At 43.1% G+C, this 22,526-nt stretch overlaps 2 protein-coding genes across 2 annotated transcripts in view; one reads left to right on the forward strand and one right to left on the reverse strand.

The window, feature by feature from the left end:
- On the forward strand, positions 1–11,546 carry LOC104961439 (cadherin-6-like; the record flags this gene model as incomplete). Its single annotated transcript, XM_010789737.1, has 6 exons — positions 1–266; positions 4,313–4,449; positions 5,999–6,120; positions 6,979–7,096; positions 7,313–7,564; positions 8,447–11,546. Coding segments are annotated over 6 exons (1,398 nt in total), but the record flags the coding sequence as incomplete, so codon positions are not given.
- A 1,634-nt stretch (positions 11,547–13,180) lies between these two features.
- The window catches only part of drosha (drosha ribonuclease III), a 90,099-nt gene continuing 80,753 nt past the window's right edge, over positions 13,181–22,526 (reverse strand). Inside the window, exons 29-31 of the mRNA XM_010789741.1 lie at positions 21,225–21,317; positions 20,275–20,321; positions 13,181–13,807 (exon numbers count right to left, since the gene is read on the reverse strand). Coding sequence (XP_010788043.1) covers positions 13,659–13,807; positions 20,275–20,321; positions 21,225–21,317 — 289 coding nt within the window. The 3' untranslated portion in view covers positions 13,181–13,658. The remainder of the gene's footprint in view (positions 13,808–20,274; positions 20,322–21,224; positions 21,318–22,526) is intronic.

The following is a 22,526-nucleotide window of genomic DNA, read 5'->3' on the forward strand; positions in this document are numbered from 1 at the left end:
TCTGTTTTGCAGCCTCTGGACTTCGAGAGGAAGCGGCAGTACAGTCTCCGTATTCAGGTGGAAAATTCCCACCTCAACCCTCGCTTCTTCTCCGTGGGACCCTTCAGGGATGAGGCGACCATTAAGATCGTGGTGGAGGATGTGGACGAGCCGCCCTTGTTTGAGCGAGCCAGCTACGTCATGGAGGTCAAAGAGGACGCGGCCAGGAACACCGCCATCGGCTCCGTCAGCGCGTCTGACCCCGACGACAAAAACAGTCTCGTCAGGTACTGAAGCACACGCACACGCACACACACACACACACACACACACACACATGCACACACACACACACACACACATCTTAAAGGAACAATATCAGTGCATGTTACGATTGTACTTAAATCATCATTATCCACTGAAAAATATGTGGCTAAAAGTCCAGATTGAAGCTACTAGGTGAATAAGAGAAAGGGCAGTCATTATAATACTATTTTATATTTTGGACGTTTCTCCCCATTGTTGATCAACAGGGATGTGATTGGTTGAAGTGAGCCAATCACATGTCTTTAATAGGTGGTTAAAGACAGATGATTTGGATACAAAACTGGCAAGTATGTTTTTTTAAAGTTCCTTCCCTTTTCCAGTTGGCATTGCTGCTAAGATGTTTTTTTTATATCAAACTATCTGATTTGGCTTTAGGGTAAAAAGTAGATCTTCTCCCTTAGATTTCTTTCAACATAACGATTGCATTAAAAACGTAATGAGGCCTTGGTAGGGGATGCATTGTTAACTGGAAAAGGGACAGAATATCACCCGCACCACTTGCTTCCTGGAGATCCCAAATTATGCAGGCATTCTATTAAATGGGAGTAATGGCAGTGGGGTGTAAGGCTGCGTCTTCCACTCTGTCTCAAAGACTTTTTCATTTTTATGATGCACTAAGGGAGTTGGCTCTCAAGGTTGAAGTTCCACCACTTTATTGCAGGTGTCAAATATGATATCATTCTCTTTTATCGCCGATCATCAAGGAGGTAGCTTCCCCGTGGCATTTAAAGGCGCGCAGTGGAGGAGGCTAGGCGGCCCGGGGGCTGCCTGGCATCAGGAAGTCACTGAGACGCTTATCTTTATTAGCTTGCCACAACACTTGCAGATACCAGCACATTGAGGCATGGACTTTTTAACACAATTCCCTCAGTAAGCATAGGTGTCTGCATGAACATTGTGACGTGATCCACTTAAAGGTACGAAAGGATCATAATGGCCTATTTCTTAACATTTTAAGTAGCTATTCAGTCTTATAGTTTTTATGATGTCATCCCATTAGAAAAACTCATTACTGATGTTCAAGTTCCTAAAACATGATCGATATTCAAGGTTTTGAAACGTAAGATGGAAATTCACACAAACAGGAATGTTTTTTGAATATTATACATAATTAGGAAAGATAAGCCAGAGTTTTAAAAAGCTGTCATCTCTTGAATTTTTGAATAGCCCTGGAAGTCAATGAAGCGTCTAAGTGCTGCAATATTCTAATGTTTTCCTGTCTTTGGCTTATCAAGAGGACACTTTTGGAAAAAAAGCGTTTCAATAGTTTGGCATGAATGTTTAGAGAACATGAACATGTATTTAAGTATATTCTGTCTTTTAAGGTTTAGAAATAGTAACTGACACCATGGTCATACACAAAAAAGTATGGTTGGTCATAAAATGTTGCTGAAATTCAGCTTCATTCATTACCTTGAATACAGTTATCGGAGAATAGAAACTACTCTGGAGCTTTCAAATGTGATTCAACAGCATTCAACAAGGAAGATATTTAAAGTGCTCGTACATTATTTGTGAGATAGTTGTTTAATGGACCTCGGGGTGAGATTGTGTTTCCAGGTTTTCTGGTGGTCTTGGTTTCATGTAACCACTTTTCCATATCCTTTACATAAACCTATTTTGAAATGTATCTTAAAGTACTTGCTTTACGTAGAAATGTATTGATTTAAAAGTTGTTGAAACAACCATCTTACAACCTTAACAACTTTTATCTAAATATAGCCCAGTTCAAACTCCTAACCTGCAAATCCCCAAATCAATACTTCTGCCGGGTTCCTGCTGATTTGTTCTTTAAAAGTCTCCTTCTGAAAACACTGTCAGCCGCTCGTGTAGCTTGTGTAGGGAGGAAAGAGAATATATGTCCCAACCCGCTGATCACTAACATTTCTGTAACCCTCCATGTCCTTCTGCCTGGCCTCCCGTCCCGCCAGCTGCCTGCCTGCTGAGAGCAGCACTTTGGGTGCCCGGTCAGGACGAGGCGCGCTGTTATCTCTCCGTCATTAATCAGGGGACGGGGTGAGGCTCAGCCAGCTGAATTATTGGGAATATTAGAAAAGCAATTAGTAAAGCCCACGGCCGACGCACATTTAACGAGGTTAGAGTTACTGCCGGGGCCGGCGAGGTGGTAGGAGAGGAGGAGAGGCAGGAGGAGATGAGGAGGGAGGGTTTAGACAAAGACAGTAAAAATGCTTGATGCAGGAGGAGAAGCTGGGGGGAGGGGCTATAGGAGGGTAGAGAGGGGGGGAGAGGAACTGCCGAAAAGGGAGTGCGGTGGTGCATTGAGAGCCCCGGTTCATCGTCGCCCCTTGGGGGTCTCCTCCCTCTTACGCTGGCCCTCCTGATGCCTGCTACTCCATTAATCACACTGATGTATCACAGTAGTCTGGGAAGCAGAGAAAAACAACACGACTGGATAACCTGTTGGCTGTGTGTGTGTGTGTGTGTGTGTGTGTGTGTGTGTGTGTGTGTGTGTGTGTGTGTGTGTGTGTGTGTGTGTGTGTGTGTGTGTGTGTGTGTGTGTGTGTGGAGGGGGCTGGCTGCTAACATTTATCTGTCATCAGGACTGTTAGCCCCCTTGACAGTATACCTTATGGTACAGAGTGAACTCACCTCAACCCTCCCTGTAGTTCTAACCAGTGATTCTGTTAGTTTTTAAGAAAGAACTCAAGTTATTAATTGTGCAAATTTCAGTCACTAAAAAATGACTTCGGAAGTCGGTTGTTACAAAATAATTATACAAATCTCTCGGTAAATATGACTGAGTATACAGGTGGGTAGAGAGACCACATCATCTGTATCTCCACAACCAACAGCAGAAAAACAGAAGGGATGCCATATGTTGTATTGTCTAATCTAATATCGTTTTTGTTGCAACACACATACAGATACAGCTAAAAACCTTCTGAGCTTCATTTTGATGTACAGGTTGCAGTAGTTGAAAAAGTAAAATCCAACGACCACACCAGGCTTTTGTCCTTTTTATATAGCAATATATTTTCAATTATTTCTAGTAAACAAAACAACTTGGAGGAAATAACCACATACAGCCAAGAACTACAGGTTTAAGCTCCATTTTGATGTGTAGGCGATTTAAAGACAGAATTCAGCTAGGAATGGATCAGCTGACGGCCCGCTGTGAGCTGACTCGATGGGGGGCCGTGAGCGACTAAAGGAAATAGCGATCCCTCCTTGATAATATGTGCTAAATGAGACGACTAGTTAGTGAATGCTGTTTCAAGCAGAATGGATATTTCTCCTCTTGTGGACATGTCATGGGGTGACATTTGGAAAGCTCAGAAGCAATTTATCCTTCTAGAAACCATACCCTGGTAAATCTGAATAAGACCTCTTTACAATATTAATGAAAAAGTCCATTTAAGCCCTGTAGACAATAAGGCCGTTGGATTATCCCGAGTTGTTTCTGTAAAAGGATACAGCTGGTGAGTTTGCGTGTATGTTGAGCAGCTCTCGTTTGTATGCACTTGTGTGGCAGCAGATGTTTCAGAAGCGTTGATACCCAAAGTTGTGCACGCAAACCTGCAACTAACTGCGTGGTTGGATAACACAAAGCGTAAAGAGAACATGTGTGTTTTTGTGATATGTTTTAAAGTGACCCTTTAGCAGCCTGAGAATGTAGAGAAGCGATGTATTACCTCCCGTAGTTTTTTTTTTTTTTGCAGGTGAAACCAATTTTGTTCCTTTCAACAAAGTTCCTTTGAGGACAAACGCTGCCTTGGATTTATGCTAAAAACTAATCTTTTTCTTAATGCGTTCTTTTGTGGTATGAATTGCAAAGAAAGGCAATAATGGCAGAGTGCAGACAAGTCCATCATGCTTAGTCAGACTTGTTTTGAGTACCTCCTGCGTGCTCACAAAATGTCAGTTTAACAAAGACTCGTCCGTAAATGTGAGCGTTTTCACTCCGGTTCACACGCTGAGAAACTCTAAACTCCACACAGCCTGAGTGCACGGGTTTAAAAGGCGATCTCTGTGTGTTTTTGAGCAGGTACTCTATTGATCGACGCACGGACATGGACAGAATGTTCAACGTCCATGCAGGGAACGGGTCAGTGTTCATCCTCCGGGAGCTGGACAGAGAAGAGAACGCCTGGCACAACATCTCCGTCATCGCCACAGAGTTCAGTAAGTGTAAAAGCTTTCTCTTCACCTGCTTCCTGTCCATAACATTTTATTTTTGGAATTTATATTAGTCCCTAAAAGCACTCAAAAGATGTGAACTCTCAAAACATGGCCTGGGCCTTTTATTTTAAACAATTCTATTCAAGACAGGCTTTTATCTTAATGTTATAAAATATTATAAATTACTTCTATTTTCCGACCCATATAAAGTCCACAGCTCTATGTCCATAAGTAGAACAACAAAGTAACATCATACTCACCAATCTCCTGCTCTTTCTTTTAAAACTAATTAATGATTACTAATTAAATCCACTTGCCTTTTCTTAGTGTTTTAATTAAACAGCGCTTCCTGCAGCTGCACATTAAAGCCCTATATGGTTGGGAAGCCAACCCATTTCCTTCCCTCAATGGAGTAGTAAAGTGTATGTGTGACATTTATGGTCCTGGGGGCCTGTAAGCATCTCAAGACATCCTGAAATGTTTCAATCTACCAGGCATATGTTTCCTATTCTATCTCTAACTGCACAGCGATGAGCACTTATGGTGCGCCTTCAGAAAAACTCTCATCACATCGCTTCCATTCAGCTCTGACCGCCCCGCAGCTGAGTGGTCTCTATATCCATCTCGCTATAAGGCCTCCTGTAGACCTCACCTTAAACATCTACAACCCAAATAGAAAACAAATCTGGCAACACATGTATATTTTTTTATTCGCAGAACATCATTTACCTTCCATAACCAAAAAAAAAAAAAAAAATTGTTTTTTTCTTCAGCTCTAGGATAAAAAGCCCCTATTTCTGTCGATATAAAGAGGAATTCTTCATTTTTCTGTACTTCATTTTGGATCCATCAAATGTTTACCTCGTATGTGTTTCAGTTTACGATTGATTATTTAAGAGAAAAAGCCAACATGGAAAGTGACTTGATAATGCCCTTGAACTGTGGGAGGACTTCTAATGAGTTCCGCTGAGTGTTTTTATTCGTAAAAAGATTGATATGAGAACTACACCCTGCATGTCACATTGGTAAGGACATTTTTATTTGAATAATTTCCTCGCCACTCGGGTGTAACTATGCAAACGAAAAAGGCACATAAACTCAAGGCAGAAGTTTGCTGGGTACGAGATGTTCTTTTTCAGCAGAATGATAAGTGATGTGGACACACTATGTGCTGAATGTTTTATGTAAGCTATTATAGTATGTGTTATACAACTTCCTCAAGGCTTTTTACATACTCACTTTTATATTGACTGGCCATTCAGAATTTTAAAACTGGCTTCCTCTGAGCATTTACAGTTGTCCCGGTTCGGCTCAACACTAAATTAGAAGAATGGGTAGTACCTGTAGAAAAGAATCAAGAGATATATACACCTTTATTTCCTCATAATATAAAGTCAATGGCATGTCAAACATTACTTGTAAAATATCACAATTACATTCTGTATTACTGTGCGCATGCAAACGGGAAAACATCTACACTTACACATCTACTATAAAGGTAAAGAAATAATGATTTGTGTACATTAAGAATTCCCACCTGTGTGTTCCCTAGACAACCCTCGCCAGGTCAGCCGTGTGCCCGTTTACATCCGAGTGCTGGACGTCAACGACAACGCTCCAACATTCGCCACCAACTACGAGACGTTTGTGTGTGAGAACGCTAAGGCTAATCAGGTACAAAGCAGTCGTCATAGTTTCATTATGACTTCCCCTCAAGGCTTATGAGTCCTCTTCCAGTTCACCGTGTAATTAGCGCATCTCAGAGAGTATCTGTAAAAACTGTCACGTGTGATTTAAGCTAGACGAAGATGGGTGGGATATCTGATACACGAGGAGCCTTTTTTTTTTTGCATTAAGCTCACATCTCACGTTGATGAATGCACTTTTCCAAAGAAGGATTAAATAGTCCCATCTGCAAGTGGTGAAAATAAGTTCAAAAGGATACGGCTGCATGATAAGCTATTTTCATGTTAAATATAATACTCACATTCTTATCACCCACTTTTGTTGGGTATTCAACATGCAGCGACAAAATCCATATAAACGTTGATACGTCACTGTTACCAGCTGTGTTCCTTTCACTGATAATTGAGCAATTTAATACTTTGAAAGGGTTTATTCTGCTCCCATACCTGACATTTAAAGGCGGGGTAGGTAAGTTTGAGAAACCGGCTCGAGATACACTTTTTTGTTATATTCCATGGAATGCTCTTAACATCCCGATGGCAATGAATATCTGAAGTGCTTTGACAAAGAATCCATAGCACTGTAAAAAGCACGACCAATCATCTGAGCCGGAACGGCTAAAATAACTGGATGGCCTACCTGCCTGTCAGCCTTCCATCTGTGCACAAACTTATCTCTTGCCCTCATTGGTCATGTGCGCGTTCGTGTGTGTTGGAGGAGGGGCTCTGTAAGGAAGTGGCAGATTTGTTCCGGTTGTGTATTTTCAAATTCTAGCGCACTGGAGCTGGTTTCTCCAAAATGACCCACCCCACCTTTAACGTACGAATCCCCTGTTTCTTATTTCAGAGGATACAAACCGTGAGCGCCACAGATCCTGACGATCCACTCGGAGGACACCGGTTCTTCTTCAGTCTCGCCCAGGAGGCTGCTGGGAAGGCCAACTTCTCTGTCCGTGATAACAAAGGTAACTCACTCTCAGCTGATGCTTCACTCCTCTGCATAATGCTTCCATAAGGCACTCATACCTAACCACATGGAGTGCCGTACTGCACATGATGTGATTTATAGTTTTTCTTTCAAGCACATTCACAGACCAAATTCAATTTTGAGTAGAGTTTATTGAAGTATTCATTTAGGTTATTGATGTCTGCATAGTAACCGGACATCCTGCTGTTTTCAGACAACACGGCCTGGATCCTAACGCGAAGGAACAGCTACAACAGTCTTCAGATGAGCATCTACCACGTGCCTGTGGTCATTTCCGACGGGGTGTTCCCCATGCAGAGCAGCACCAACACGCTGACCGTCAGAGTGTGCTCCTGCGACCGCGAGGGCAACATGAAGCTGTGCAACGCAGAGGCGCTCACAGCCAGGGCGGGCCTCAGCACGGGAGCCCTGGTGGCCATCTTGCTCTGCGTCATCATTCTGCTCAGTGAGTACACACGCTTGCAAACATTTGAGCTTAAATGTACCCTTGGTGGCTTCACTGAAAATAAGATTTGAGAGTTTCTTTTAAACATGTTTCTACTCTTTTAGTTGAAATATTTACGTAAAACTATTTCGACATTTTGTCATTTACTGGTGATGATACTGTACCTGGCTTCGACGCACTATAACGTGCCTTATTCCCACATACCATGTTTTTATTTAGAATTTTTTCGACATACTTATGCAAAAAAAGACATGTATTTTATGTGGGAATAAGGCACGTTATAGTGTGTCAAACCCAGGCGTGGTACGTTAAAAATCGACAAAAATGAAAGAAAATACATGTTGAAATATGGCTTCTTTTCGACCAGAGCCCTATAAAGAGAGAGTTGCATCAACGGAGACTCAGATGGTTTTGGCAGGCTGAGTGAACACAACTCTCTCTTTATACGGCTCTGATTTTGACATACTATTCTTTGGCTTAAAAAAACATTCTGCATATTTTTTAACATGAATTGTTTGGCAAACTATGTCCTTTCATAAAATGTTTAATAACAAACTGCACTATCATTTTCTGACATTTAAAACACATACACAGAGATGTTTTCTAGCACACAATTTATTGTGTTTGCTTAAACTGCCTTATTTTTGAAAGTATGCAGCTTTGGCCCTGAGGAGGCAACATACATAATGTATCCTTGTGGTAGCCGAGCCTGTTTTTACAAAGTCAGACAAAGTCCCTGAACATCAGTGAACACTCATGCAACATCAACAATTCCCCCTGGACAGTCACTGGCCTTCAGAACAAGGAGGGGGGAGCAAAGCAACAACAGCAAAAGTCACCAAAGTCTGAGGCTTGTTCTCTCTTTGTTTGTTGTCCCTGTAGTGATCGTGGTGCTGTTTGCTGCCCTGAGGAGACAGAGGAAGAAGGAGCCTCTGATCATCTCCAAAGAGGATGTCAGAGACAACGTTGTCAGCTACAACGATGAAGGGGGCGGAGAGGAGGACACTCAGGCCTTTGATATCGGCACACTGCGCAACCCAGAGGCCATCGAAGAGAGCAAGCAGCGGAGGGACATTGTCCCCGAGACCTTCTTCCCCCCGGTCCGACGGCCCGTGCTGCCCCCGATCCGGGACCACAACGGGGACGTGAGAGACTTCATCAACCAGAGGCTGCAGGACAACGACAGCGACCCCACGGCGCCGCCCTACGACTCCTTGGCCACCTACGCCTACGAGGGGACCGGCTCCGTGGCCGAGTCCCTCAGCTCCCTGGAGTCAGTGACCACCGAGGGAGACCAGGACTACAACTACCTGAGCGAGTGGGGCCCCCGCTTTAAGAAACTGGCAGACATGTACGGGGGCGACGACAGCGACAGGGATTCCTAACGAGCGCCTGGCACAAAGACAAGGAGAGAAAAATGTCAATGAAACACATTTTAAACTTTCGGGCAGTTCTGGTGCATGTGTGGCGATAAAAATGGCGGAAAAGGACCATGGAACGAGCACCGTTTGTCCACGTGCCGTCTCAACGCCACCGCTCACCTTTCAGTTGTCCCCGGTGACCAGACGTAGGCTTTGTGTGTCCAGTCAGTGTTAGTTGCGTTTTGCCTGGGTGAAGTGAAAAGAGACTTTGTGTCAAGACATTTTCTGTGTGTAATTGGGTGTACATGACGCCCAAATATATCTATACCAATATTTTCTTTTTCGTTTGTTTTTCAAAGCTGCGTGTGATGGACACTTTCAACAAGCAGTTTTGTAAACCCTACAAATATGCCTATGTATTTTTCAGTGTTTCTGGGACAAAAACATGCTGCATATTGTGAGTTCTATCTTAGCTTGTGTATGTACGGTAATATGATACGATACGCTGTAAAGTTGTTTTTAAAAAGGGATTTCTATTGTCCAAAAGATCCCTTCTTTAAGCGATGGCATCCACAGCTCGGCTTGAGCAGGAAGTGTCACACAATCGTCCTCTCTGAGAATCTAGATACAGATTGGAGGGATGAATTTTCAAATAGTGTTGTGGAACATTGCTGTTGACAAGTGGCTAATAAAGCATACCTGAAGCTGTGGCAAATGTGGAATTTATGGCAACAACATACAAAAACCATCATTTCTGACTATCATCTCCACACAGCTGTAAACAATATGCTGTAAGGTGAGCCAAATACCAAATAGTAACTTGAGCTGAATGTCCTGATTTTTCCAGTTCACCCAATAGGCTGAAAAATAAATAAAAAACAGTGTTAAATTCTGAGATAAACTGATAATCAAGAAACACCAGTTCGAGGGAAATGCTGGTCTGATTCACTCTGTACAGCATGGTGTAAAAGTCACATGCGCAGACTGCAACATCCTGTGACCATTAAAACAATTCACTCAATATTATTTTCGTATCTGTGCGTACGATGAAGAAACACAGCGAGATTTGACTTCATGTACCAAGCTGGAAGAATGATATTTCAATTAGAAATTCATACAAAAAAATAAATCATGTGTTTAAATGTAAACTCTGTCCATATGTAAAGCTTTTATACTTCCTTTGAGAAAGTATAAACGGATGAAATTGATCAAAAGAAATGCCTTAAATTATAAAAGTAAAACTACGCAATGAGAAGTGGCCTAAAATGTTGATTACCTTTTTGTGGGTGGTCGGATTCTAATAAGTCTAAAAAACAAACCTACAGCATAAAGCAAGGGTTTTTCTGATAAAGGTGTTGTGTGTAGAGGAGGCTCCGCCCACAGTCGAATGTATACAAATGTAACATAGCAGTTTTTGGAGATGTGCCAAAAAGCACCAGTATTTTCCTTTTAAAATGATCATGTTCACCACCCTTCATTACATGTACTGTGTGTAGTGTTGAACATGGAGCTCACCCAGATGATTTCCTGAGGGACGGACAGCCTCTCCTGTCGGGCCCTTACGAGGGGCCCCTGACCTTTGAGCTGGGCGGCTCTCAAACCCAGAGCGGTGTCCTCTGGAGAAGGTCAAACCGTTGTCCTGCAGCGAGAACACAAAACAGTTTAGCATTTAATGTCAAAACAGAACCATTTTTTAATCACTATTACTTCAAGAATTAAACAGTAATTAAATGTATTTCATTACTGGAGACTTGGAGGGTAAAATAATAAAAGCTATAACAAGCTCTGCCCTCACTTTAGCAAAAGGCCTACATGGGAGGAGGCTGACATTTATCACACATTGTAATAACAAAACATAATGGTGTAATTTTTCACAGTCTGTACTCCAAAAGAGGCTTTCCAGAGCGGCACATTTAACAATCTAATTGACAGTGGTTGGAAAATTCTTTACGCTCTGCTATTGTATACATGCACTCATTTTTTCGCCCCCTTGTTTTTGTTTATTAGCTTGTTGCTGTGGTTCCCATTATAAGTGGCCATTTCAGACTGTGGCAGTGTTGCTGTGATAAGCATTTAATGGGGTTAGAAACCCTTCACTCTAAGGAATCTGCTTCTCTGCCTCGAGGTACAATGCGAGGTCTCAAATGGAAATCAACGTGACAGCAGCACTTCACAAAAGCATTTTTTTCCCTTCGCTATTTTCTGTCTCCATACAGGGTGTCAGCATATCGCCATTACAAAGACGTGCTTGTGTTTTCCTATGGAGAGTATAATTGCCTCCAAGCATTGGCGCCATGCTCAGCTAAGATAACGGAAAGTGTTGCACATTTGAACGTACCGCCATTTATGTTCTTTCTTCAAAGTTGCGATGGTGATGTCCTCTTTCTCCAGATGCGGTAGATCTGTGGTTGTTGATGTGTAGACCCGGGCTCACCTCTACAACGGTATACTGTGTTGGTGAAAATGTGATTGAGCAGTGGAGTTTTGTCGATGTAGAAACAGTTTGAGAGGTCGTGGTAGTGTAAGGGCCCTTCATCATTGGCCATTCATCAATCTGCTTTGTAAAACGTGATATTTTGTACTGAATATTTATATGACACGATTAAATATCTTTAAAATCAGCTTCTCTGTTGTCTTTGTGAGGTATTCTTCTGAAAAAACATACATGAAATGGACACTTTGAAAGGTTTATGTTCTTATGGTGGAATAACTCTCCTTGTTTTTCTTCTGGTTATGAAGGATAGTTTCACTTTTATCTGAATGATGTTAGCGGCCACAGGCAAGCAAGCAATATATTTACCGTCCTCACAGGTTCGTATATATTACCTACAATAAATCTGAGTATAATAATGGCGCATTTCCACTGCAGCGGATAGTAAAAACCATGAATTAATGCTTTGACAAGTCTGCAGACAGACGGCAGGCGAAACACCTTTTAAAATGTGTGTTTTCTGAATGGAGATCGGCTAAGCTAACGTTGTATATGCGCCGACCATCCACAAACATAAATAAACCAGCGACTATTCGCCATGACACAGACTGTATTCGCCATGACAGACAGTCTGTAGTTTGTACTTGTCCAACTTTTGTCTAGTTTCTGAACAGATATGAGGAGCTCTGAGTGCTAACAGCTAACGGCTGATGTTGGTTTTGTGTTTCGCATTGAAGATGACGTCACGGCTCCGCCTTCACTGCGTTAATATAGTTACTGCCCCAGCTACTAAACTGTAATTGAAACGCAGCATAAAGTGAGCCTGGCCTACCAAGGCCGTACTAAGCCGTGCGAGGCCCTGCAGTGGAAATGCGCCTTTAGAGACTGACACGTCAGATGCTAATTCTTATGAAGGCCTGTTAAAGAGCTGGATCCAGAGGCTACTGAGCTGAGGAAATTGTTAATTAGACAATCTTAATTAAGATCTGTCAGACAACCAATCGGATTTGGAAAGAGGTTTAAAAAGAAAGGGGGGAGAAAAAAAATCAGATTTTGATTATTAGTGGATGAGTGACAGATGCAGGACAGATGGTTGTCGAGGAAACATGTTGCTTAGGTACTAGCCCCAGCTCATCCGCCATTACTCTTCCTGCCTGTTGGCGTCAGCTGATGGAGGAATTACAGTTACAGTCGTCATGCAGAATGTTGATTATTCTCTTCAGAGCTCTAAATACATGGGACTGGGGGGAGAGATCTTCAGTTTGCCATCAAGTTCCAGCTCTTCCGTGTTTCATTGTGTTCGACTCCGTGCTCCAGAAGCTTCCTTAAAAATGGGGTCAATGTACTGATTGAACACATAGGGTGTTTCTCAATGTCGAGGAAAGCTGCTCCAGAGCCACTAATTCAAGGATGCTACGTCATCGAGTCCCGCCGAAGGACTGTTACAATGTCCAGGAAGCTTGGAATTCTACCGAGGCCGGCGTCCTTCGTTGCGGGACATTTCGAGGCTGCACATGTGTATCGTCCGCGGTCTTAAAATCCCTACAATGCTTTGCGCACGGACCAATTTTCCAAATCTTTGGCGGAAATCGCGCTCCATTTAAGGCGGGGCCTCGCATATGACGCACACCTGTTAGCCTGTTCCACCATTCTTCGTTTTCCGAGGGTAGGAAGGATTCTTGCCTCGCTTCTGAAGGACCTGACTCGGAGGGACCAAGTCCTACCAAGGAAGCGTCCTTGACATTGAGAAACACACATAGACTGAACCCTTTTTCTGTTGGGCCTCTAAGCAAGCGGTTAAAAAAAAAGAAGCAAACAGACTATCTGAAACTTTATTTACAATATTTCATGGTTTATTTAGCATTACATACTTTATTTAAAAACCTGTTAGCTTTTTTTCTCCATTTGTTAGTAACATTGTGAGCCTCTCAACAAAGTAATCTCAATATTTAAAGGTGACACACATGAAAATAAGACAACATAAGGCCACCTTTCACAGTGCTACAGTACTAAACGGCATACAACAGGAAAGGGTCTTGCTTCATTTCTAATGCCGTTTGCCTTCTGTTCCACTTTAAGAGAATCCTGGACGAGTTCCCCCTAAATCTCCAGGTTAAGAGTCGAAGGTACTCCTCACCTGAGTCCCATCGGTGTTGGTGGAGAACTTAGGAAACAGTCCATCATCATTACCAAACTATCAAGGCTGCCTTTTGCCAGCTCTTGCCTGGACGGCAGCCACATCTGCAATCAGAGCTCCTTAATGTGGACGCCGCTCCTGATTGGCTCTCAGAACAAGATGCTGTCACTTCCTGCTCTCCTCCGGCTCGTCGCTCTCCTTCTCCTTCTCCTTCTCCTTCTCCTGCCGATCCCGCTCTCGTCTCATCTCTTTCAGCTCCTGTCTATATTTCCGCTCGATGAAGCGCTTCTGATGAGCCATCTGTGGGAAGTTATCTGGAGCAGGAGAGGCAGAGCGGGAAACAGAGAGGAGTCGTCCAAGGAGAACAGATAGAGAGGGGGAGAGAGAGGGGTGAGAAGAGACAAGGTCAGTCCGACAGTTTAGGCTCAGATTGCACACACAATAGTTTTCATAAGCGAGTGTCATGTTGTCACTGTGGCCAAATGAGCCAAAATGTTGCCGGCAGTATTGCGGTTAAATTGCCCTCATGTTGTGATTTCATTAATAATGATAATGTAACAAGAAATTAGACAAGCCTTGTTTGGTTTCAGCACAATGACTGGGAGATCTGATAACATAATTACAAGTGAACATTTCTAAATGAGATCTGTAATAAGATGGTGTAGGGTGGCAGCAGAGCAAATAATACACACACGCTGATGGGGTGTGAACCTATAGGCAGACACTAATAACTTATTCCTGCAGTTAGATCACAGATTGTTTATAAATGTTTGAATGGTTTCATGACTTGAAAACTAATATAAAACTCCTGAATGCCAGAATTCTATTAATAAAAAAAACGTAATGTGGCAAATCGTTTCTAAAGAGAAGTTTCCTTTAGGGTTTTCTGCCTAACGCCAATATGGCTGAAGTACAACTATCCCAATCTGGGCCAATACGGGGGGGGGGGTCGGTGTTGAGGGGGGGAATGAGACAGGATAGGACTACTGTCGGTAAAGGAAACTGAGTCAAAGATGCAGTTTCACTACCTCAACTCTCAATCCAGACATACTTGAGATATTAATCACATGTTTGCCAAAAGATAGCTTTCAAGAAAAAGTGATCGTTTGGTGTAAACATTTTAGGAAATAGTGAAAATTAAGAATTCAAAAATCCAATCTGACTTTCTTCAATCGACTCTGTGTAATATATAAAATAGTGAAACATCACAAGTTCTGAGGGTCCAAGAGAACATCTTTAAACATCTAATCCCCAATACATTACAATGTTAAAATGGAGAAGAGCAGTTATTTAGGAGAATCTCACTTCCCCTGGAGGAACATATAACATATAACCCTTTGGAGGTACCTGGGTTTAACGGAAAAGCTTTATTTCCCCAGCTCTGACAGAGTTCACCCCACTGACCTGTTTGGGATTCTGTTATTCAGAGCCGAGGTAATTTTCCGTTTAGTGTTTATTACCGTGTCTCTCCAGCGCACACTTCAATTTAAAACAGCACGCCTGACAGAGACCCGGTGGTTTGTGTCAACTCGCTGAGTCACAAATTTGACTATGCACTTTTTCCGGTCACTGACCATGACCGTGCAGACCTAAACAAATTAAAATCCGTCTTTCAATACTTTTGCCTCCCACAGAAGTTTTAAAGTCGATCTGTGATGGAAAATGGAGAGGACCCACAAGGATTCTCATTCTGGCCTTTCTGTGACGGCTTTATAACATACTGTGTACTTCGGAAGGGTTTCAACAGCTGCAGCTTGCTACGTTTAGTTTGAAGTAAGACGGGAGGTAATGAGAGTAGTTAGACACAACAAATGGAGCTCTTTTTATACACCAGATTAGAAAAAAACATTAGTAACTGATCATTATTTGATGCAAATTCTGACAAATGCCTATCCCTTTTTATAAAAAACGTTCCCTCTTATAAATGTAAACATCCTTAAAGCTGAGTCAGCACTGAGTCATCCAAGGTCCTGCAGTACAGAGCCAGAACAACAGAAAACGTGTCGCAGTCTAAATACTGTAGATAGTGTATATTACCCTCCGATAAATGGGCAAATTTAATTAGGACTATTGTCCAGACAGTGGACTCACGGCTGATAATATGGCGCCTTAGGGTTTGAGCCGACTATTATACGATCTGGTGTGGATATTGTTTTCCCGGAAACGGCTGCTGAAGCCCCATAACCACGGTCGGAGGAGCACACCACAGAAGTAACAGCGCTTCCCCCACGTTGGAGCGACACATTATCCATCTGGATTCTGATGAGTTGGTGTACCACTCCAATGGGTTATTTATAAACTGCCTCATCTAATGTCCAATTAAGAGCACATTTAGAACTTCTTTCTGGGTGTTTCCGGGGGTTAAATGACAGAGATGTGAGAATTCATTAATCACTCAAGTCATTAATCAAGTTAGAAATGCACTTTGCTAGCGTCATTTCAAAACAATGGACATATGAGTAAAGCCTCACATTTCAAAGGACCTTTGAAATGGGATTCATGTGGAGGGCTTTTATTATAAACTCATAATGTCTGGAAATAGCTGTTGTTAACAATGCCGTTTCAAAAAATGTGAACTAATATATACTTTATCTGCTGCTTACATTAACATAACAGTTTACATTGTAACTAGGGATGCACCGAATATTCGATGTGAACAAGTTGTTTTGGGGAAAACAATTATATAACAATTTAAAATAACAATAAGTACAAATATAACAGACTTGTAACTCACAAAAATATACACAATACATTGTGTATACATACATCCCTCCCCCAAGACCTCCGTGAGTCTGATTCCCTCACCTTGTTCCAGTCCCGTCTCAAAACCCACCTCTTCAACTCTGCTTATCCTTAAACCCGCCCCTCCCCCCTCTGAACCAACATCCTCCTGACTGCTTTTCTGTTTTTGTTTGTGTTTTTGTTCTTGTTTTGTTTGTCGACCTTACTCGTAATGTAAAGCTTCTTTGGGTCTAGAAAAGCGCTATATAAATCCCATTTATTATTATTATTGTATTCCCTTTGTTGTTTGGACACAACACACAATTTGAAGAAGTCACCTTGAGTAGTAACTAAAAAGCTCTGTATTTTTCACACTTTCATTCACTTCTTGGAATGAATGAATTTGGCCTCAGAGCAACACATTCTTCCGCTGGTTGGTAGAAGAATTGGCTGTAGACTAAAGGCCGTGTAGTATTTGAGTTGTTTGACGTTCCTTTAATCAGAATCCAAACATTTGATAGAAAATGAAATGCTGGAATTCACATAATGTTTGACTTGTGAAAAGAAGAGGAAGATGTATTTTTCCTCCTGCTACTCTAACTTCTCATTATGGCGACTAAAAGGAATAATGCAAGATAACGGCAGATCCTATTAAAAAAAAGACAGGTCGAATAAAAAAAAGAAAAAGAAGAATCCTCAAGAAAGAATGCGCGAGAATCTAAAAAAATATTCCAAGGGAAATGCGTCTCACACACATGGCTGGATACACACAGACACACCATTTCAATATGCTTTTGGCGGGTAAGAACACTTGGTAAGCCTTGGAGAGAAAACTACATATTGCAGTTAAAATATGGAAATCACCAGCGTTTTTCCATACAGTAGGAGATGACTTTAGAATAACCCATTCGAGAGGCTCTGGCCATTTACATTACATGCGGCACAAGAGCAGGCGTCGAAGAATAAATGTTGTTGGAGAATACACAAGGCTTTTCAGTTTCAGTCTGCGTTGGGCTACTGAGGATTCTTCTGGAGACCCTTTGAGGAACACTCTGCATACCGATCTTTGGTTGAGGCGTTCGCGCACTTAACCGGGCTCAGGTCTTTTGTTTATGGACAATGCGGTAATTCCTCTCAAGGACGGAGGTTGAGATTCAGGGTGTAGTTGCTGTTAGCCTCGGCAACAACGCGGCCTGTTGTGCCAGCCGACAGCGCTCACACGGCAGCTGGATGAGGAGGAATCAGCTCCCCACAAGAACATACGGTGTCCTTTCACTCGGGCATTCACTATTCAGCCTCGCTCGGGCTGTGAGACGAGTCCACCTAAAGCGAGCCCATAGAGCACCTGTATGGCGGCGTTGATGAAGGGATTTTCCCCGCCATGCCAAAGGCCAAATAAAGGCCCCAAGCCATTGAAAATAGATCCTGCATACTGTACGCTACTTTGCCTCTATCCATCCAATGCTTTTCATCTGGAGATTAAGGGGTTTAGAGAAAGCTGAGGAGGAAAAAAGTAGTCCCCTTCCAGCTATGAGCCACATCGAGGCTCCTTCTCTTATTCAACAGATATTGCATTGTTTGCGAAACAAGCAGCTGCGAGGAAGCTAAGAGAACTAGGAAGGGGAGGGGGCTGTGTCTTGGAGAGAGACTTTCAAAACAGACACAGTGCTATCTGTAAGGATGCATGATAAATGGTTAAGCCCTCTCCATGTATATTTGATGCAGCCTTAGACCTAAAGGTGCGTGGAGCCTCAGGGTTTGAGAGCTCTGCACAGCCTTCCTCTCGCTCAGAACCCCGGCTGCTCTCAGCTCAATTTGTTTCCACTCATCTTCCTCCCAGTCCAGGAGTTGGTTAACATTTCATTCTGCCTTGACGGATACAGGCAGGAGACTGTCAGAAACGTGGGCCATCATACAGTGTCATGTGGATCAGCCGAGCAACCAGCGGTTCGGATACAGACGGCACACACACCAAATATTGGGCCCCGGCTCTCTGTAATGAGCTCTGAGCTGTCTGACTGAACACGGCCATGTCTTTCACCGCCGGGTTTCTGTCTGCCAGGGAAAGCTCTGCAGCAGAAACCAAACAAAAAATCCAACTCAAAGCGCTCCTGATACTCGAGGAGTATGTTTTAAATAAAACATGGAAATGAATCCTGACGTGTTGCGGGGAGGTGAGTTCGATCCGAGTGTAACACAAGGTAGGGCTGTTGTACACGAGGAGTAATGGTTCAGCGGATGCTGCAGCGAGGGCCAACAAGACAATCAATGACGAATTACATGACACCAGGGCTAATGTCCTTGATTAGTCTTGCTATGGGAACAAATGAAGCGAGGCCCTTGACGATCACATGAGAGACAAGGAGGGGACGCCGTCTATCTCTATAGAAATGTGTTTAGCAAAACCAAACTTCATCCATCTGTTTATAGTGTCTTCATATTGTGCATTTCACATTATATTCTATTTCTTGCACCCTTAATGTAAATAATATCCTACTTTTTAATTTGAGCTTTAATTTTGATAGTATCAAAAACGTGTTTATATTTAGAAAGGAGCCTATCTGCATTTTTTACTTGGTAATTAATTAAAAATACCAAATCATTTCCAGACTCACCTCAGGAACTTAGTGAGAGTACTTTTAGCTGAGGGGTGACTTAAAAATTGGCAGCTTTAAATTAAGCAACAATACAAAGTCAAACAAAGCCCTAAAACTATATTGCGCCTGAAGGAAAGAAGACATGAAGAGATGATTTTAAATGAACTGACCTTTTACAAGGCATTGCTAATCTATTCACATGAAACAGCAATTTATGAGGGGGGAAATGTTCATTTACTAGCAATGAGCATCTATCAATCATGGTGACAGAGGTGTACACTGGGGAGAGGAAATGGGACGAATTAAGGGAAGGGAGGAAGACACAGGAGAGAGAGTGTGTGCACTGAACTACGCCCCCTGATAAGGAGGGAGGGAGAGCCGAATGCAGAGGGAGGCTGAGGGAACGGCTTTAAATAATACCAGCATAACGTTAATGTTTCATAAAAAGCTAAAGCTTGGGCGCACAAACAGTATCAATCACAAATGGCTGGAGGACTCATTTGGGAGCCAAATGAAATCACAGTTTCACCCCCCTGCCCTTTGCGAGTTGTGCAGGCCTGTTCCAACAAAGCCATTTGTGCTCAACTCTATCTAATTAGTTGAGTAAAGAACAAATTGTACATTTGATTAATGTGCGGGTCACAGCGATAGCAGGCAAGACCAGGCCAAAAACTGCACTCAAACACATCCCGACTCTTTACCCACTAATGTATTGTCTGATGTTTTGCATTCACATCCATATGCATAGAGAATAAGCGGAATGGGAGATGATAGGACCGGCTCGTGGATGAGTGTCTGAGAGCGCTGTAATTGTATTTTTTTCCTTGGCAAAGAACGAGACATTGTAAATGCCTAAAAAAAAAAACACACACTATTTTCCTTAAGTGGCGACTGATGACAAGATGAAAAACAGCCAAGGAGTGAAGCAGCACGTAGGGACGCATGAGCCGCACTCCTTCAAATGTGAAGAGGCGCTGAGCACAATAGAGTCGCTTAGAGTATAATGCTCTGCTCTCATGGACTTTAAAGGACTCAAACACACAACCAAAAAACAGGAACTCTGCGCGGCCCTCGACAGTAACTTCCTGCCGTCTCTTGGGATGATGGACATGGTTGAGGACGCTTAGCCTCCCCCGGCCTTGTTTTATTGGTTCTCTGTCTCTGGCTGGGCCCCATGGCTGTGCTCTGGGCTAGCACTTCAAACCGCCTAATGTCCTATATGTCGCCGCCAACCGGCTGGTCAGACCACAGCGCTCTGCCAGCCATCTTGCATACTCTACGGCCAATGCTAATATACAACACTGTGGCAACGCATGTGAAAGGCTTAAAGTGTGAGTGTGAGTGTGAGTGTGTGAGTGTGAGTGTGAGTGTGAGTGTGTGTGTGTGTGTGTGTGTGTGTGTGTGTGTGTGTGTGTGTGTGTGTGTGTGTGGAGTGGAGGGCTTCATGTTGCCAAACAACTCACATTTTTCGAGCGCATCCATTGCAGCTCCCATTTCCGCCTGTTGGATGCTAGATTCGAAATATTTTTAAAAAGGAGAGAGAGGGAGAAAGAGAAAAGGTCTTTAGCATAATCAAAATGTCACTTAAAAAAAAAAAAATTCAGTCAAAAAAACAGGCCCAATATTGAGAGGATTATCAGAAGTGCTTTCTGGTCGTGTTGAAAGAGCCCTTCAGACTAACAATTGCAGGTAACAGTGCACACATTTGAGAAAGGTAAGCCTATTGGCGCTGGGCACTGTTTACGTCCCTGGTATATTTCATGTGTGCCTGATCATAGCCCGGCAGCGGAGGTGGCTGCGAGCTTACCTCATGTAAATACAAAAACAGTAAGCTGTCAGAGATCCTATGGAAGGGACAAAGTTATCGCCAGCTTAGAGCAAGATGGAGCGCTTTCAAGTAGGGGGGCTGTGGAGGGGGTATGTGAGTGTGGGTGAAAGATGTTTGATGGATTTACGTTTCATTTCTCGCAGGCTCAGCTGCAGCTTTATTGCCAACCCTTTAACCCTGAAAAAGGCATTTGCACAGAGATTCACTTTCTTTACTTTACAAAAGCGGGAATGTGTGAGCGCACACAAAAGGTGTGCAGTCAGACACAAAAACACATAAATGTCCCGCTGCGAACACAACATCCCAGGTAGAGCAGAAAGCAGCCCCAGATACACTGTCGCCTGGTGACAGATTCTCGTTCTGCACAAAGTGATATTTCCATAACACAATTTACGTCAAATCAATAATGAATCGATTCATTTTCATTCTGCATAATGTCTCTCCCGATAGAAGAGGCCAACAAGAGCTTAATTGCCATAATAAACACCATCAATAAAGCGCAGCCATTATTCTCGAGCCCATTAGCGGTGCATTGAGAAGTGCGGCTCCTTGTCCTGTCTGATCATATTGTACCGTCTCACTCACCTTGGGCCTTTGCCACAGCCGATTCGCTCCCCTTTGAAATACACAGCCACGGTGTAGGTGCGGGCGTGAGAGGGCCCCACTGTCTGCAGGGTCCTGTGAATTCAAACAGAGAAATATGAGATGACAAGGAGGAGGGTAGAGTTGAGAAATAATAATAATACCCAGGAGAAAGGCACAAGGACACTGAGGGACTTTGTCCTTCGGAGAAGAAAAAGGGAGGTGAGGGAAATAAAGTTTTCAATTGGAACAAATATAATTCATCTCAAGCAGAGGAGGGGAGCAGAGCTTGGATCCCGTAGCGTGTTTTAAAAAGCGCGTAGAAGCCATTTGAGGGAACTATAAACAACTTATCCCCACACCCATCATCTTCAGATACCACGCTCTGTGCTGGTAAAAAAAAACGGAGATGTTGGGAGAGGAGTTGAAATGAAAGAACGACAATAGTCTTTGAGGGACCCACGAGTCTTTGGTGCGCTAGAAGGGTAAACAACGAAGAAGCTTAAGTGGGACTAAGAAAGCTGCGAGAACAGAATATCACCGACTGATCCACCTCATTTAGGAGAGGGGAGAAGGGGGTGGGGGGGGAAGAGAAAAAGAAAGCTGTCAATGTTGTTACATTTCTGCAGGGACACAAGTACAAGACACCAGACAAAACTTGGGAGATGTTTGAAATGTTAACATTAGCATAAACATCTCAGGCCCAAGCTGTGAGTCACCTAAATTATTCACAGACAATTTACTTATTTCAGGAGAGCGATCCATATTTAATGCAATGTGGTCACTTATGACACTATCAATAATGCAGACCCCTTTCTCACTTACAAATGAAGAAGCACAGTGGATGTGTGCAGCAAATAAGACTTTTATAGGCAACGTTTTAGCCAAGTCTCAACAGGGAGAACGTGTCACTTGGAATTATCGGCCTTCTAAAATAACAGAAAAAAGGAAACAGTGTGAGCTGAGGTTGTCTACTTCAAGGCTGCACACAGATGGAAGTGTGCGAGGGGAAGGAACGGCCCCGTAGAGGGCCCGATCGAGCTTTAGCGCGCACTAAAAGCAGCTACTTACTGACTCAGGCCTTTCCCTGCACAATGTGAAAGACTGTGTGTGTGTGTGTGTGTGTGTGTGTGTGTGTGTGTGTGTGTGTGTGTGTGTGTGTGTGTGTGTGTGTGTGTTCCCTGGTGTGTCCTGGCAGCCGTGATGTACAGTAGAGTGATGGTGCTGGGGTTGAGGTGCGAATCTGTCATCGGCCAGACACATTCACCAGGGAACCTTTAGCAGGGGGCTCGGTGCATTAACTCC

Source organism: Notothenia coriiceps, unplaced genomic scaffold, assembly GCF_000735185.1.
Source record: "Notothenia coriiceps isolate Sejong01 unplaced genomic scaffold, NC01 NC01_scaffold00033296, whole genome shotgun sequence".
Classification (NCBI taxonomy): domain Eukaryota; kingdom Metazoa; phylum Chordata; class Actinopteri; order Perciformes; family Nototheniidae; genus Notothenia; species Notothenia coriiceps.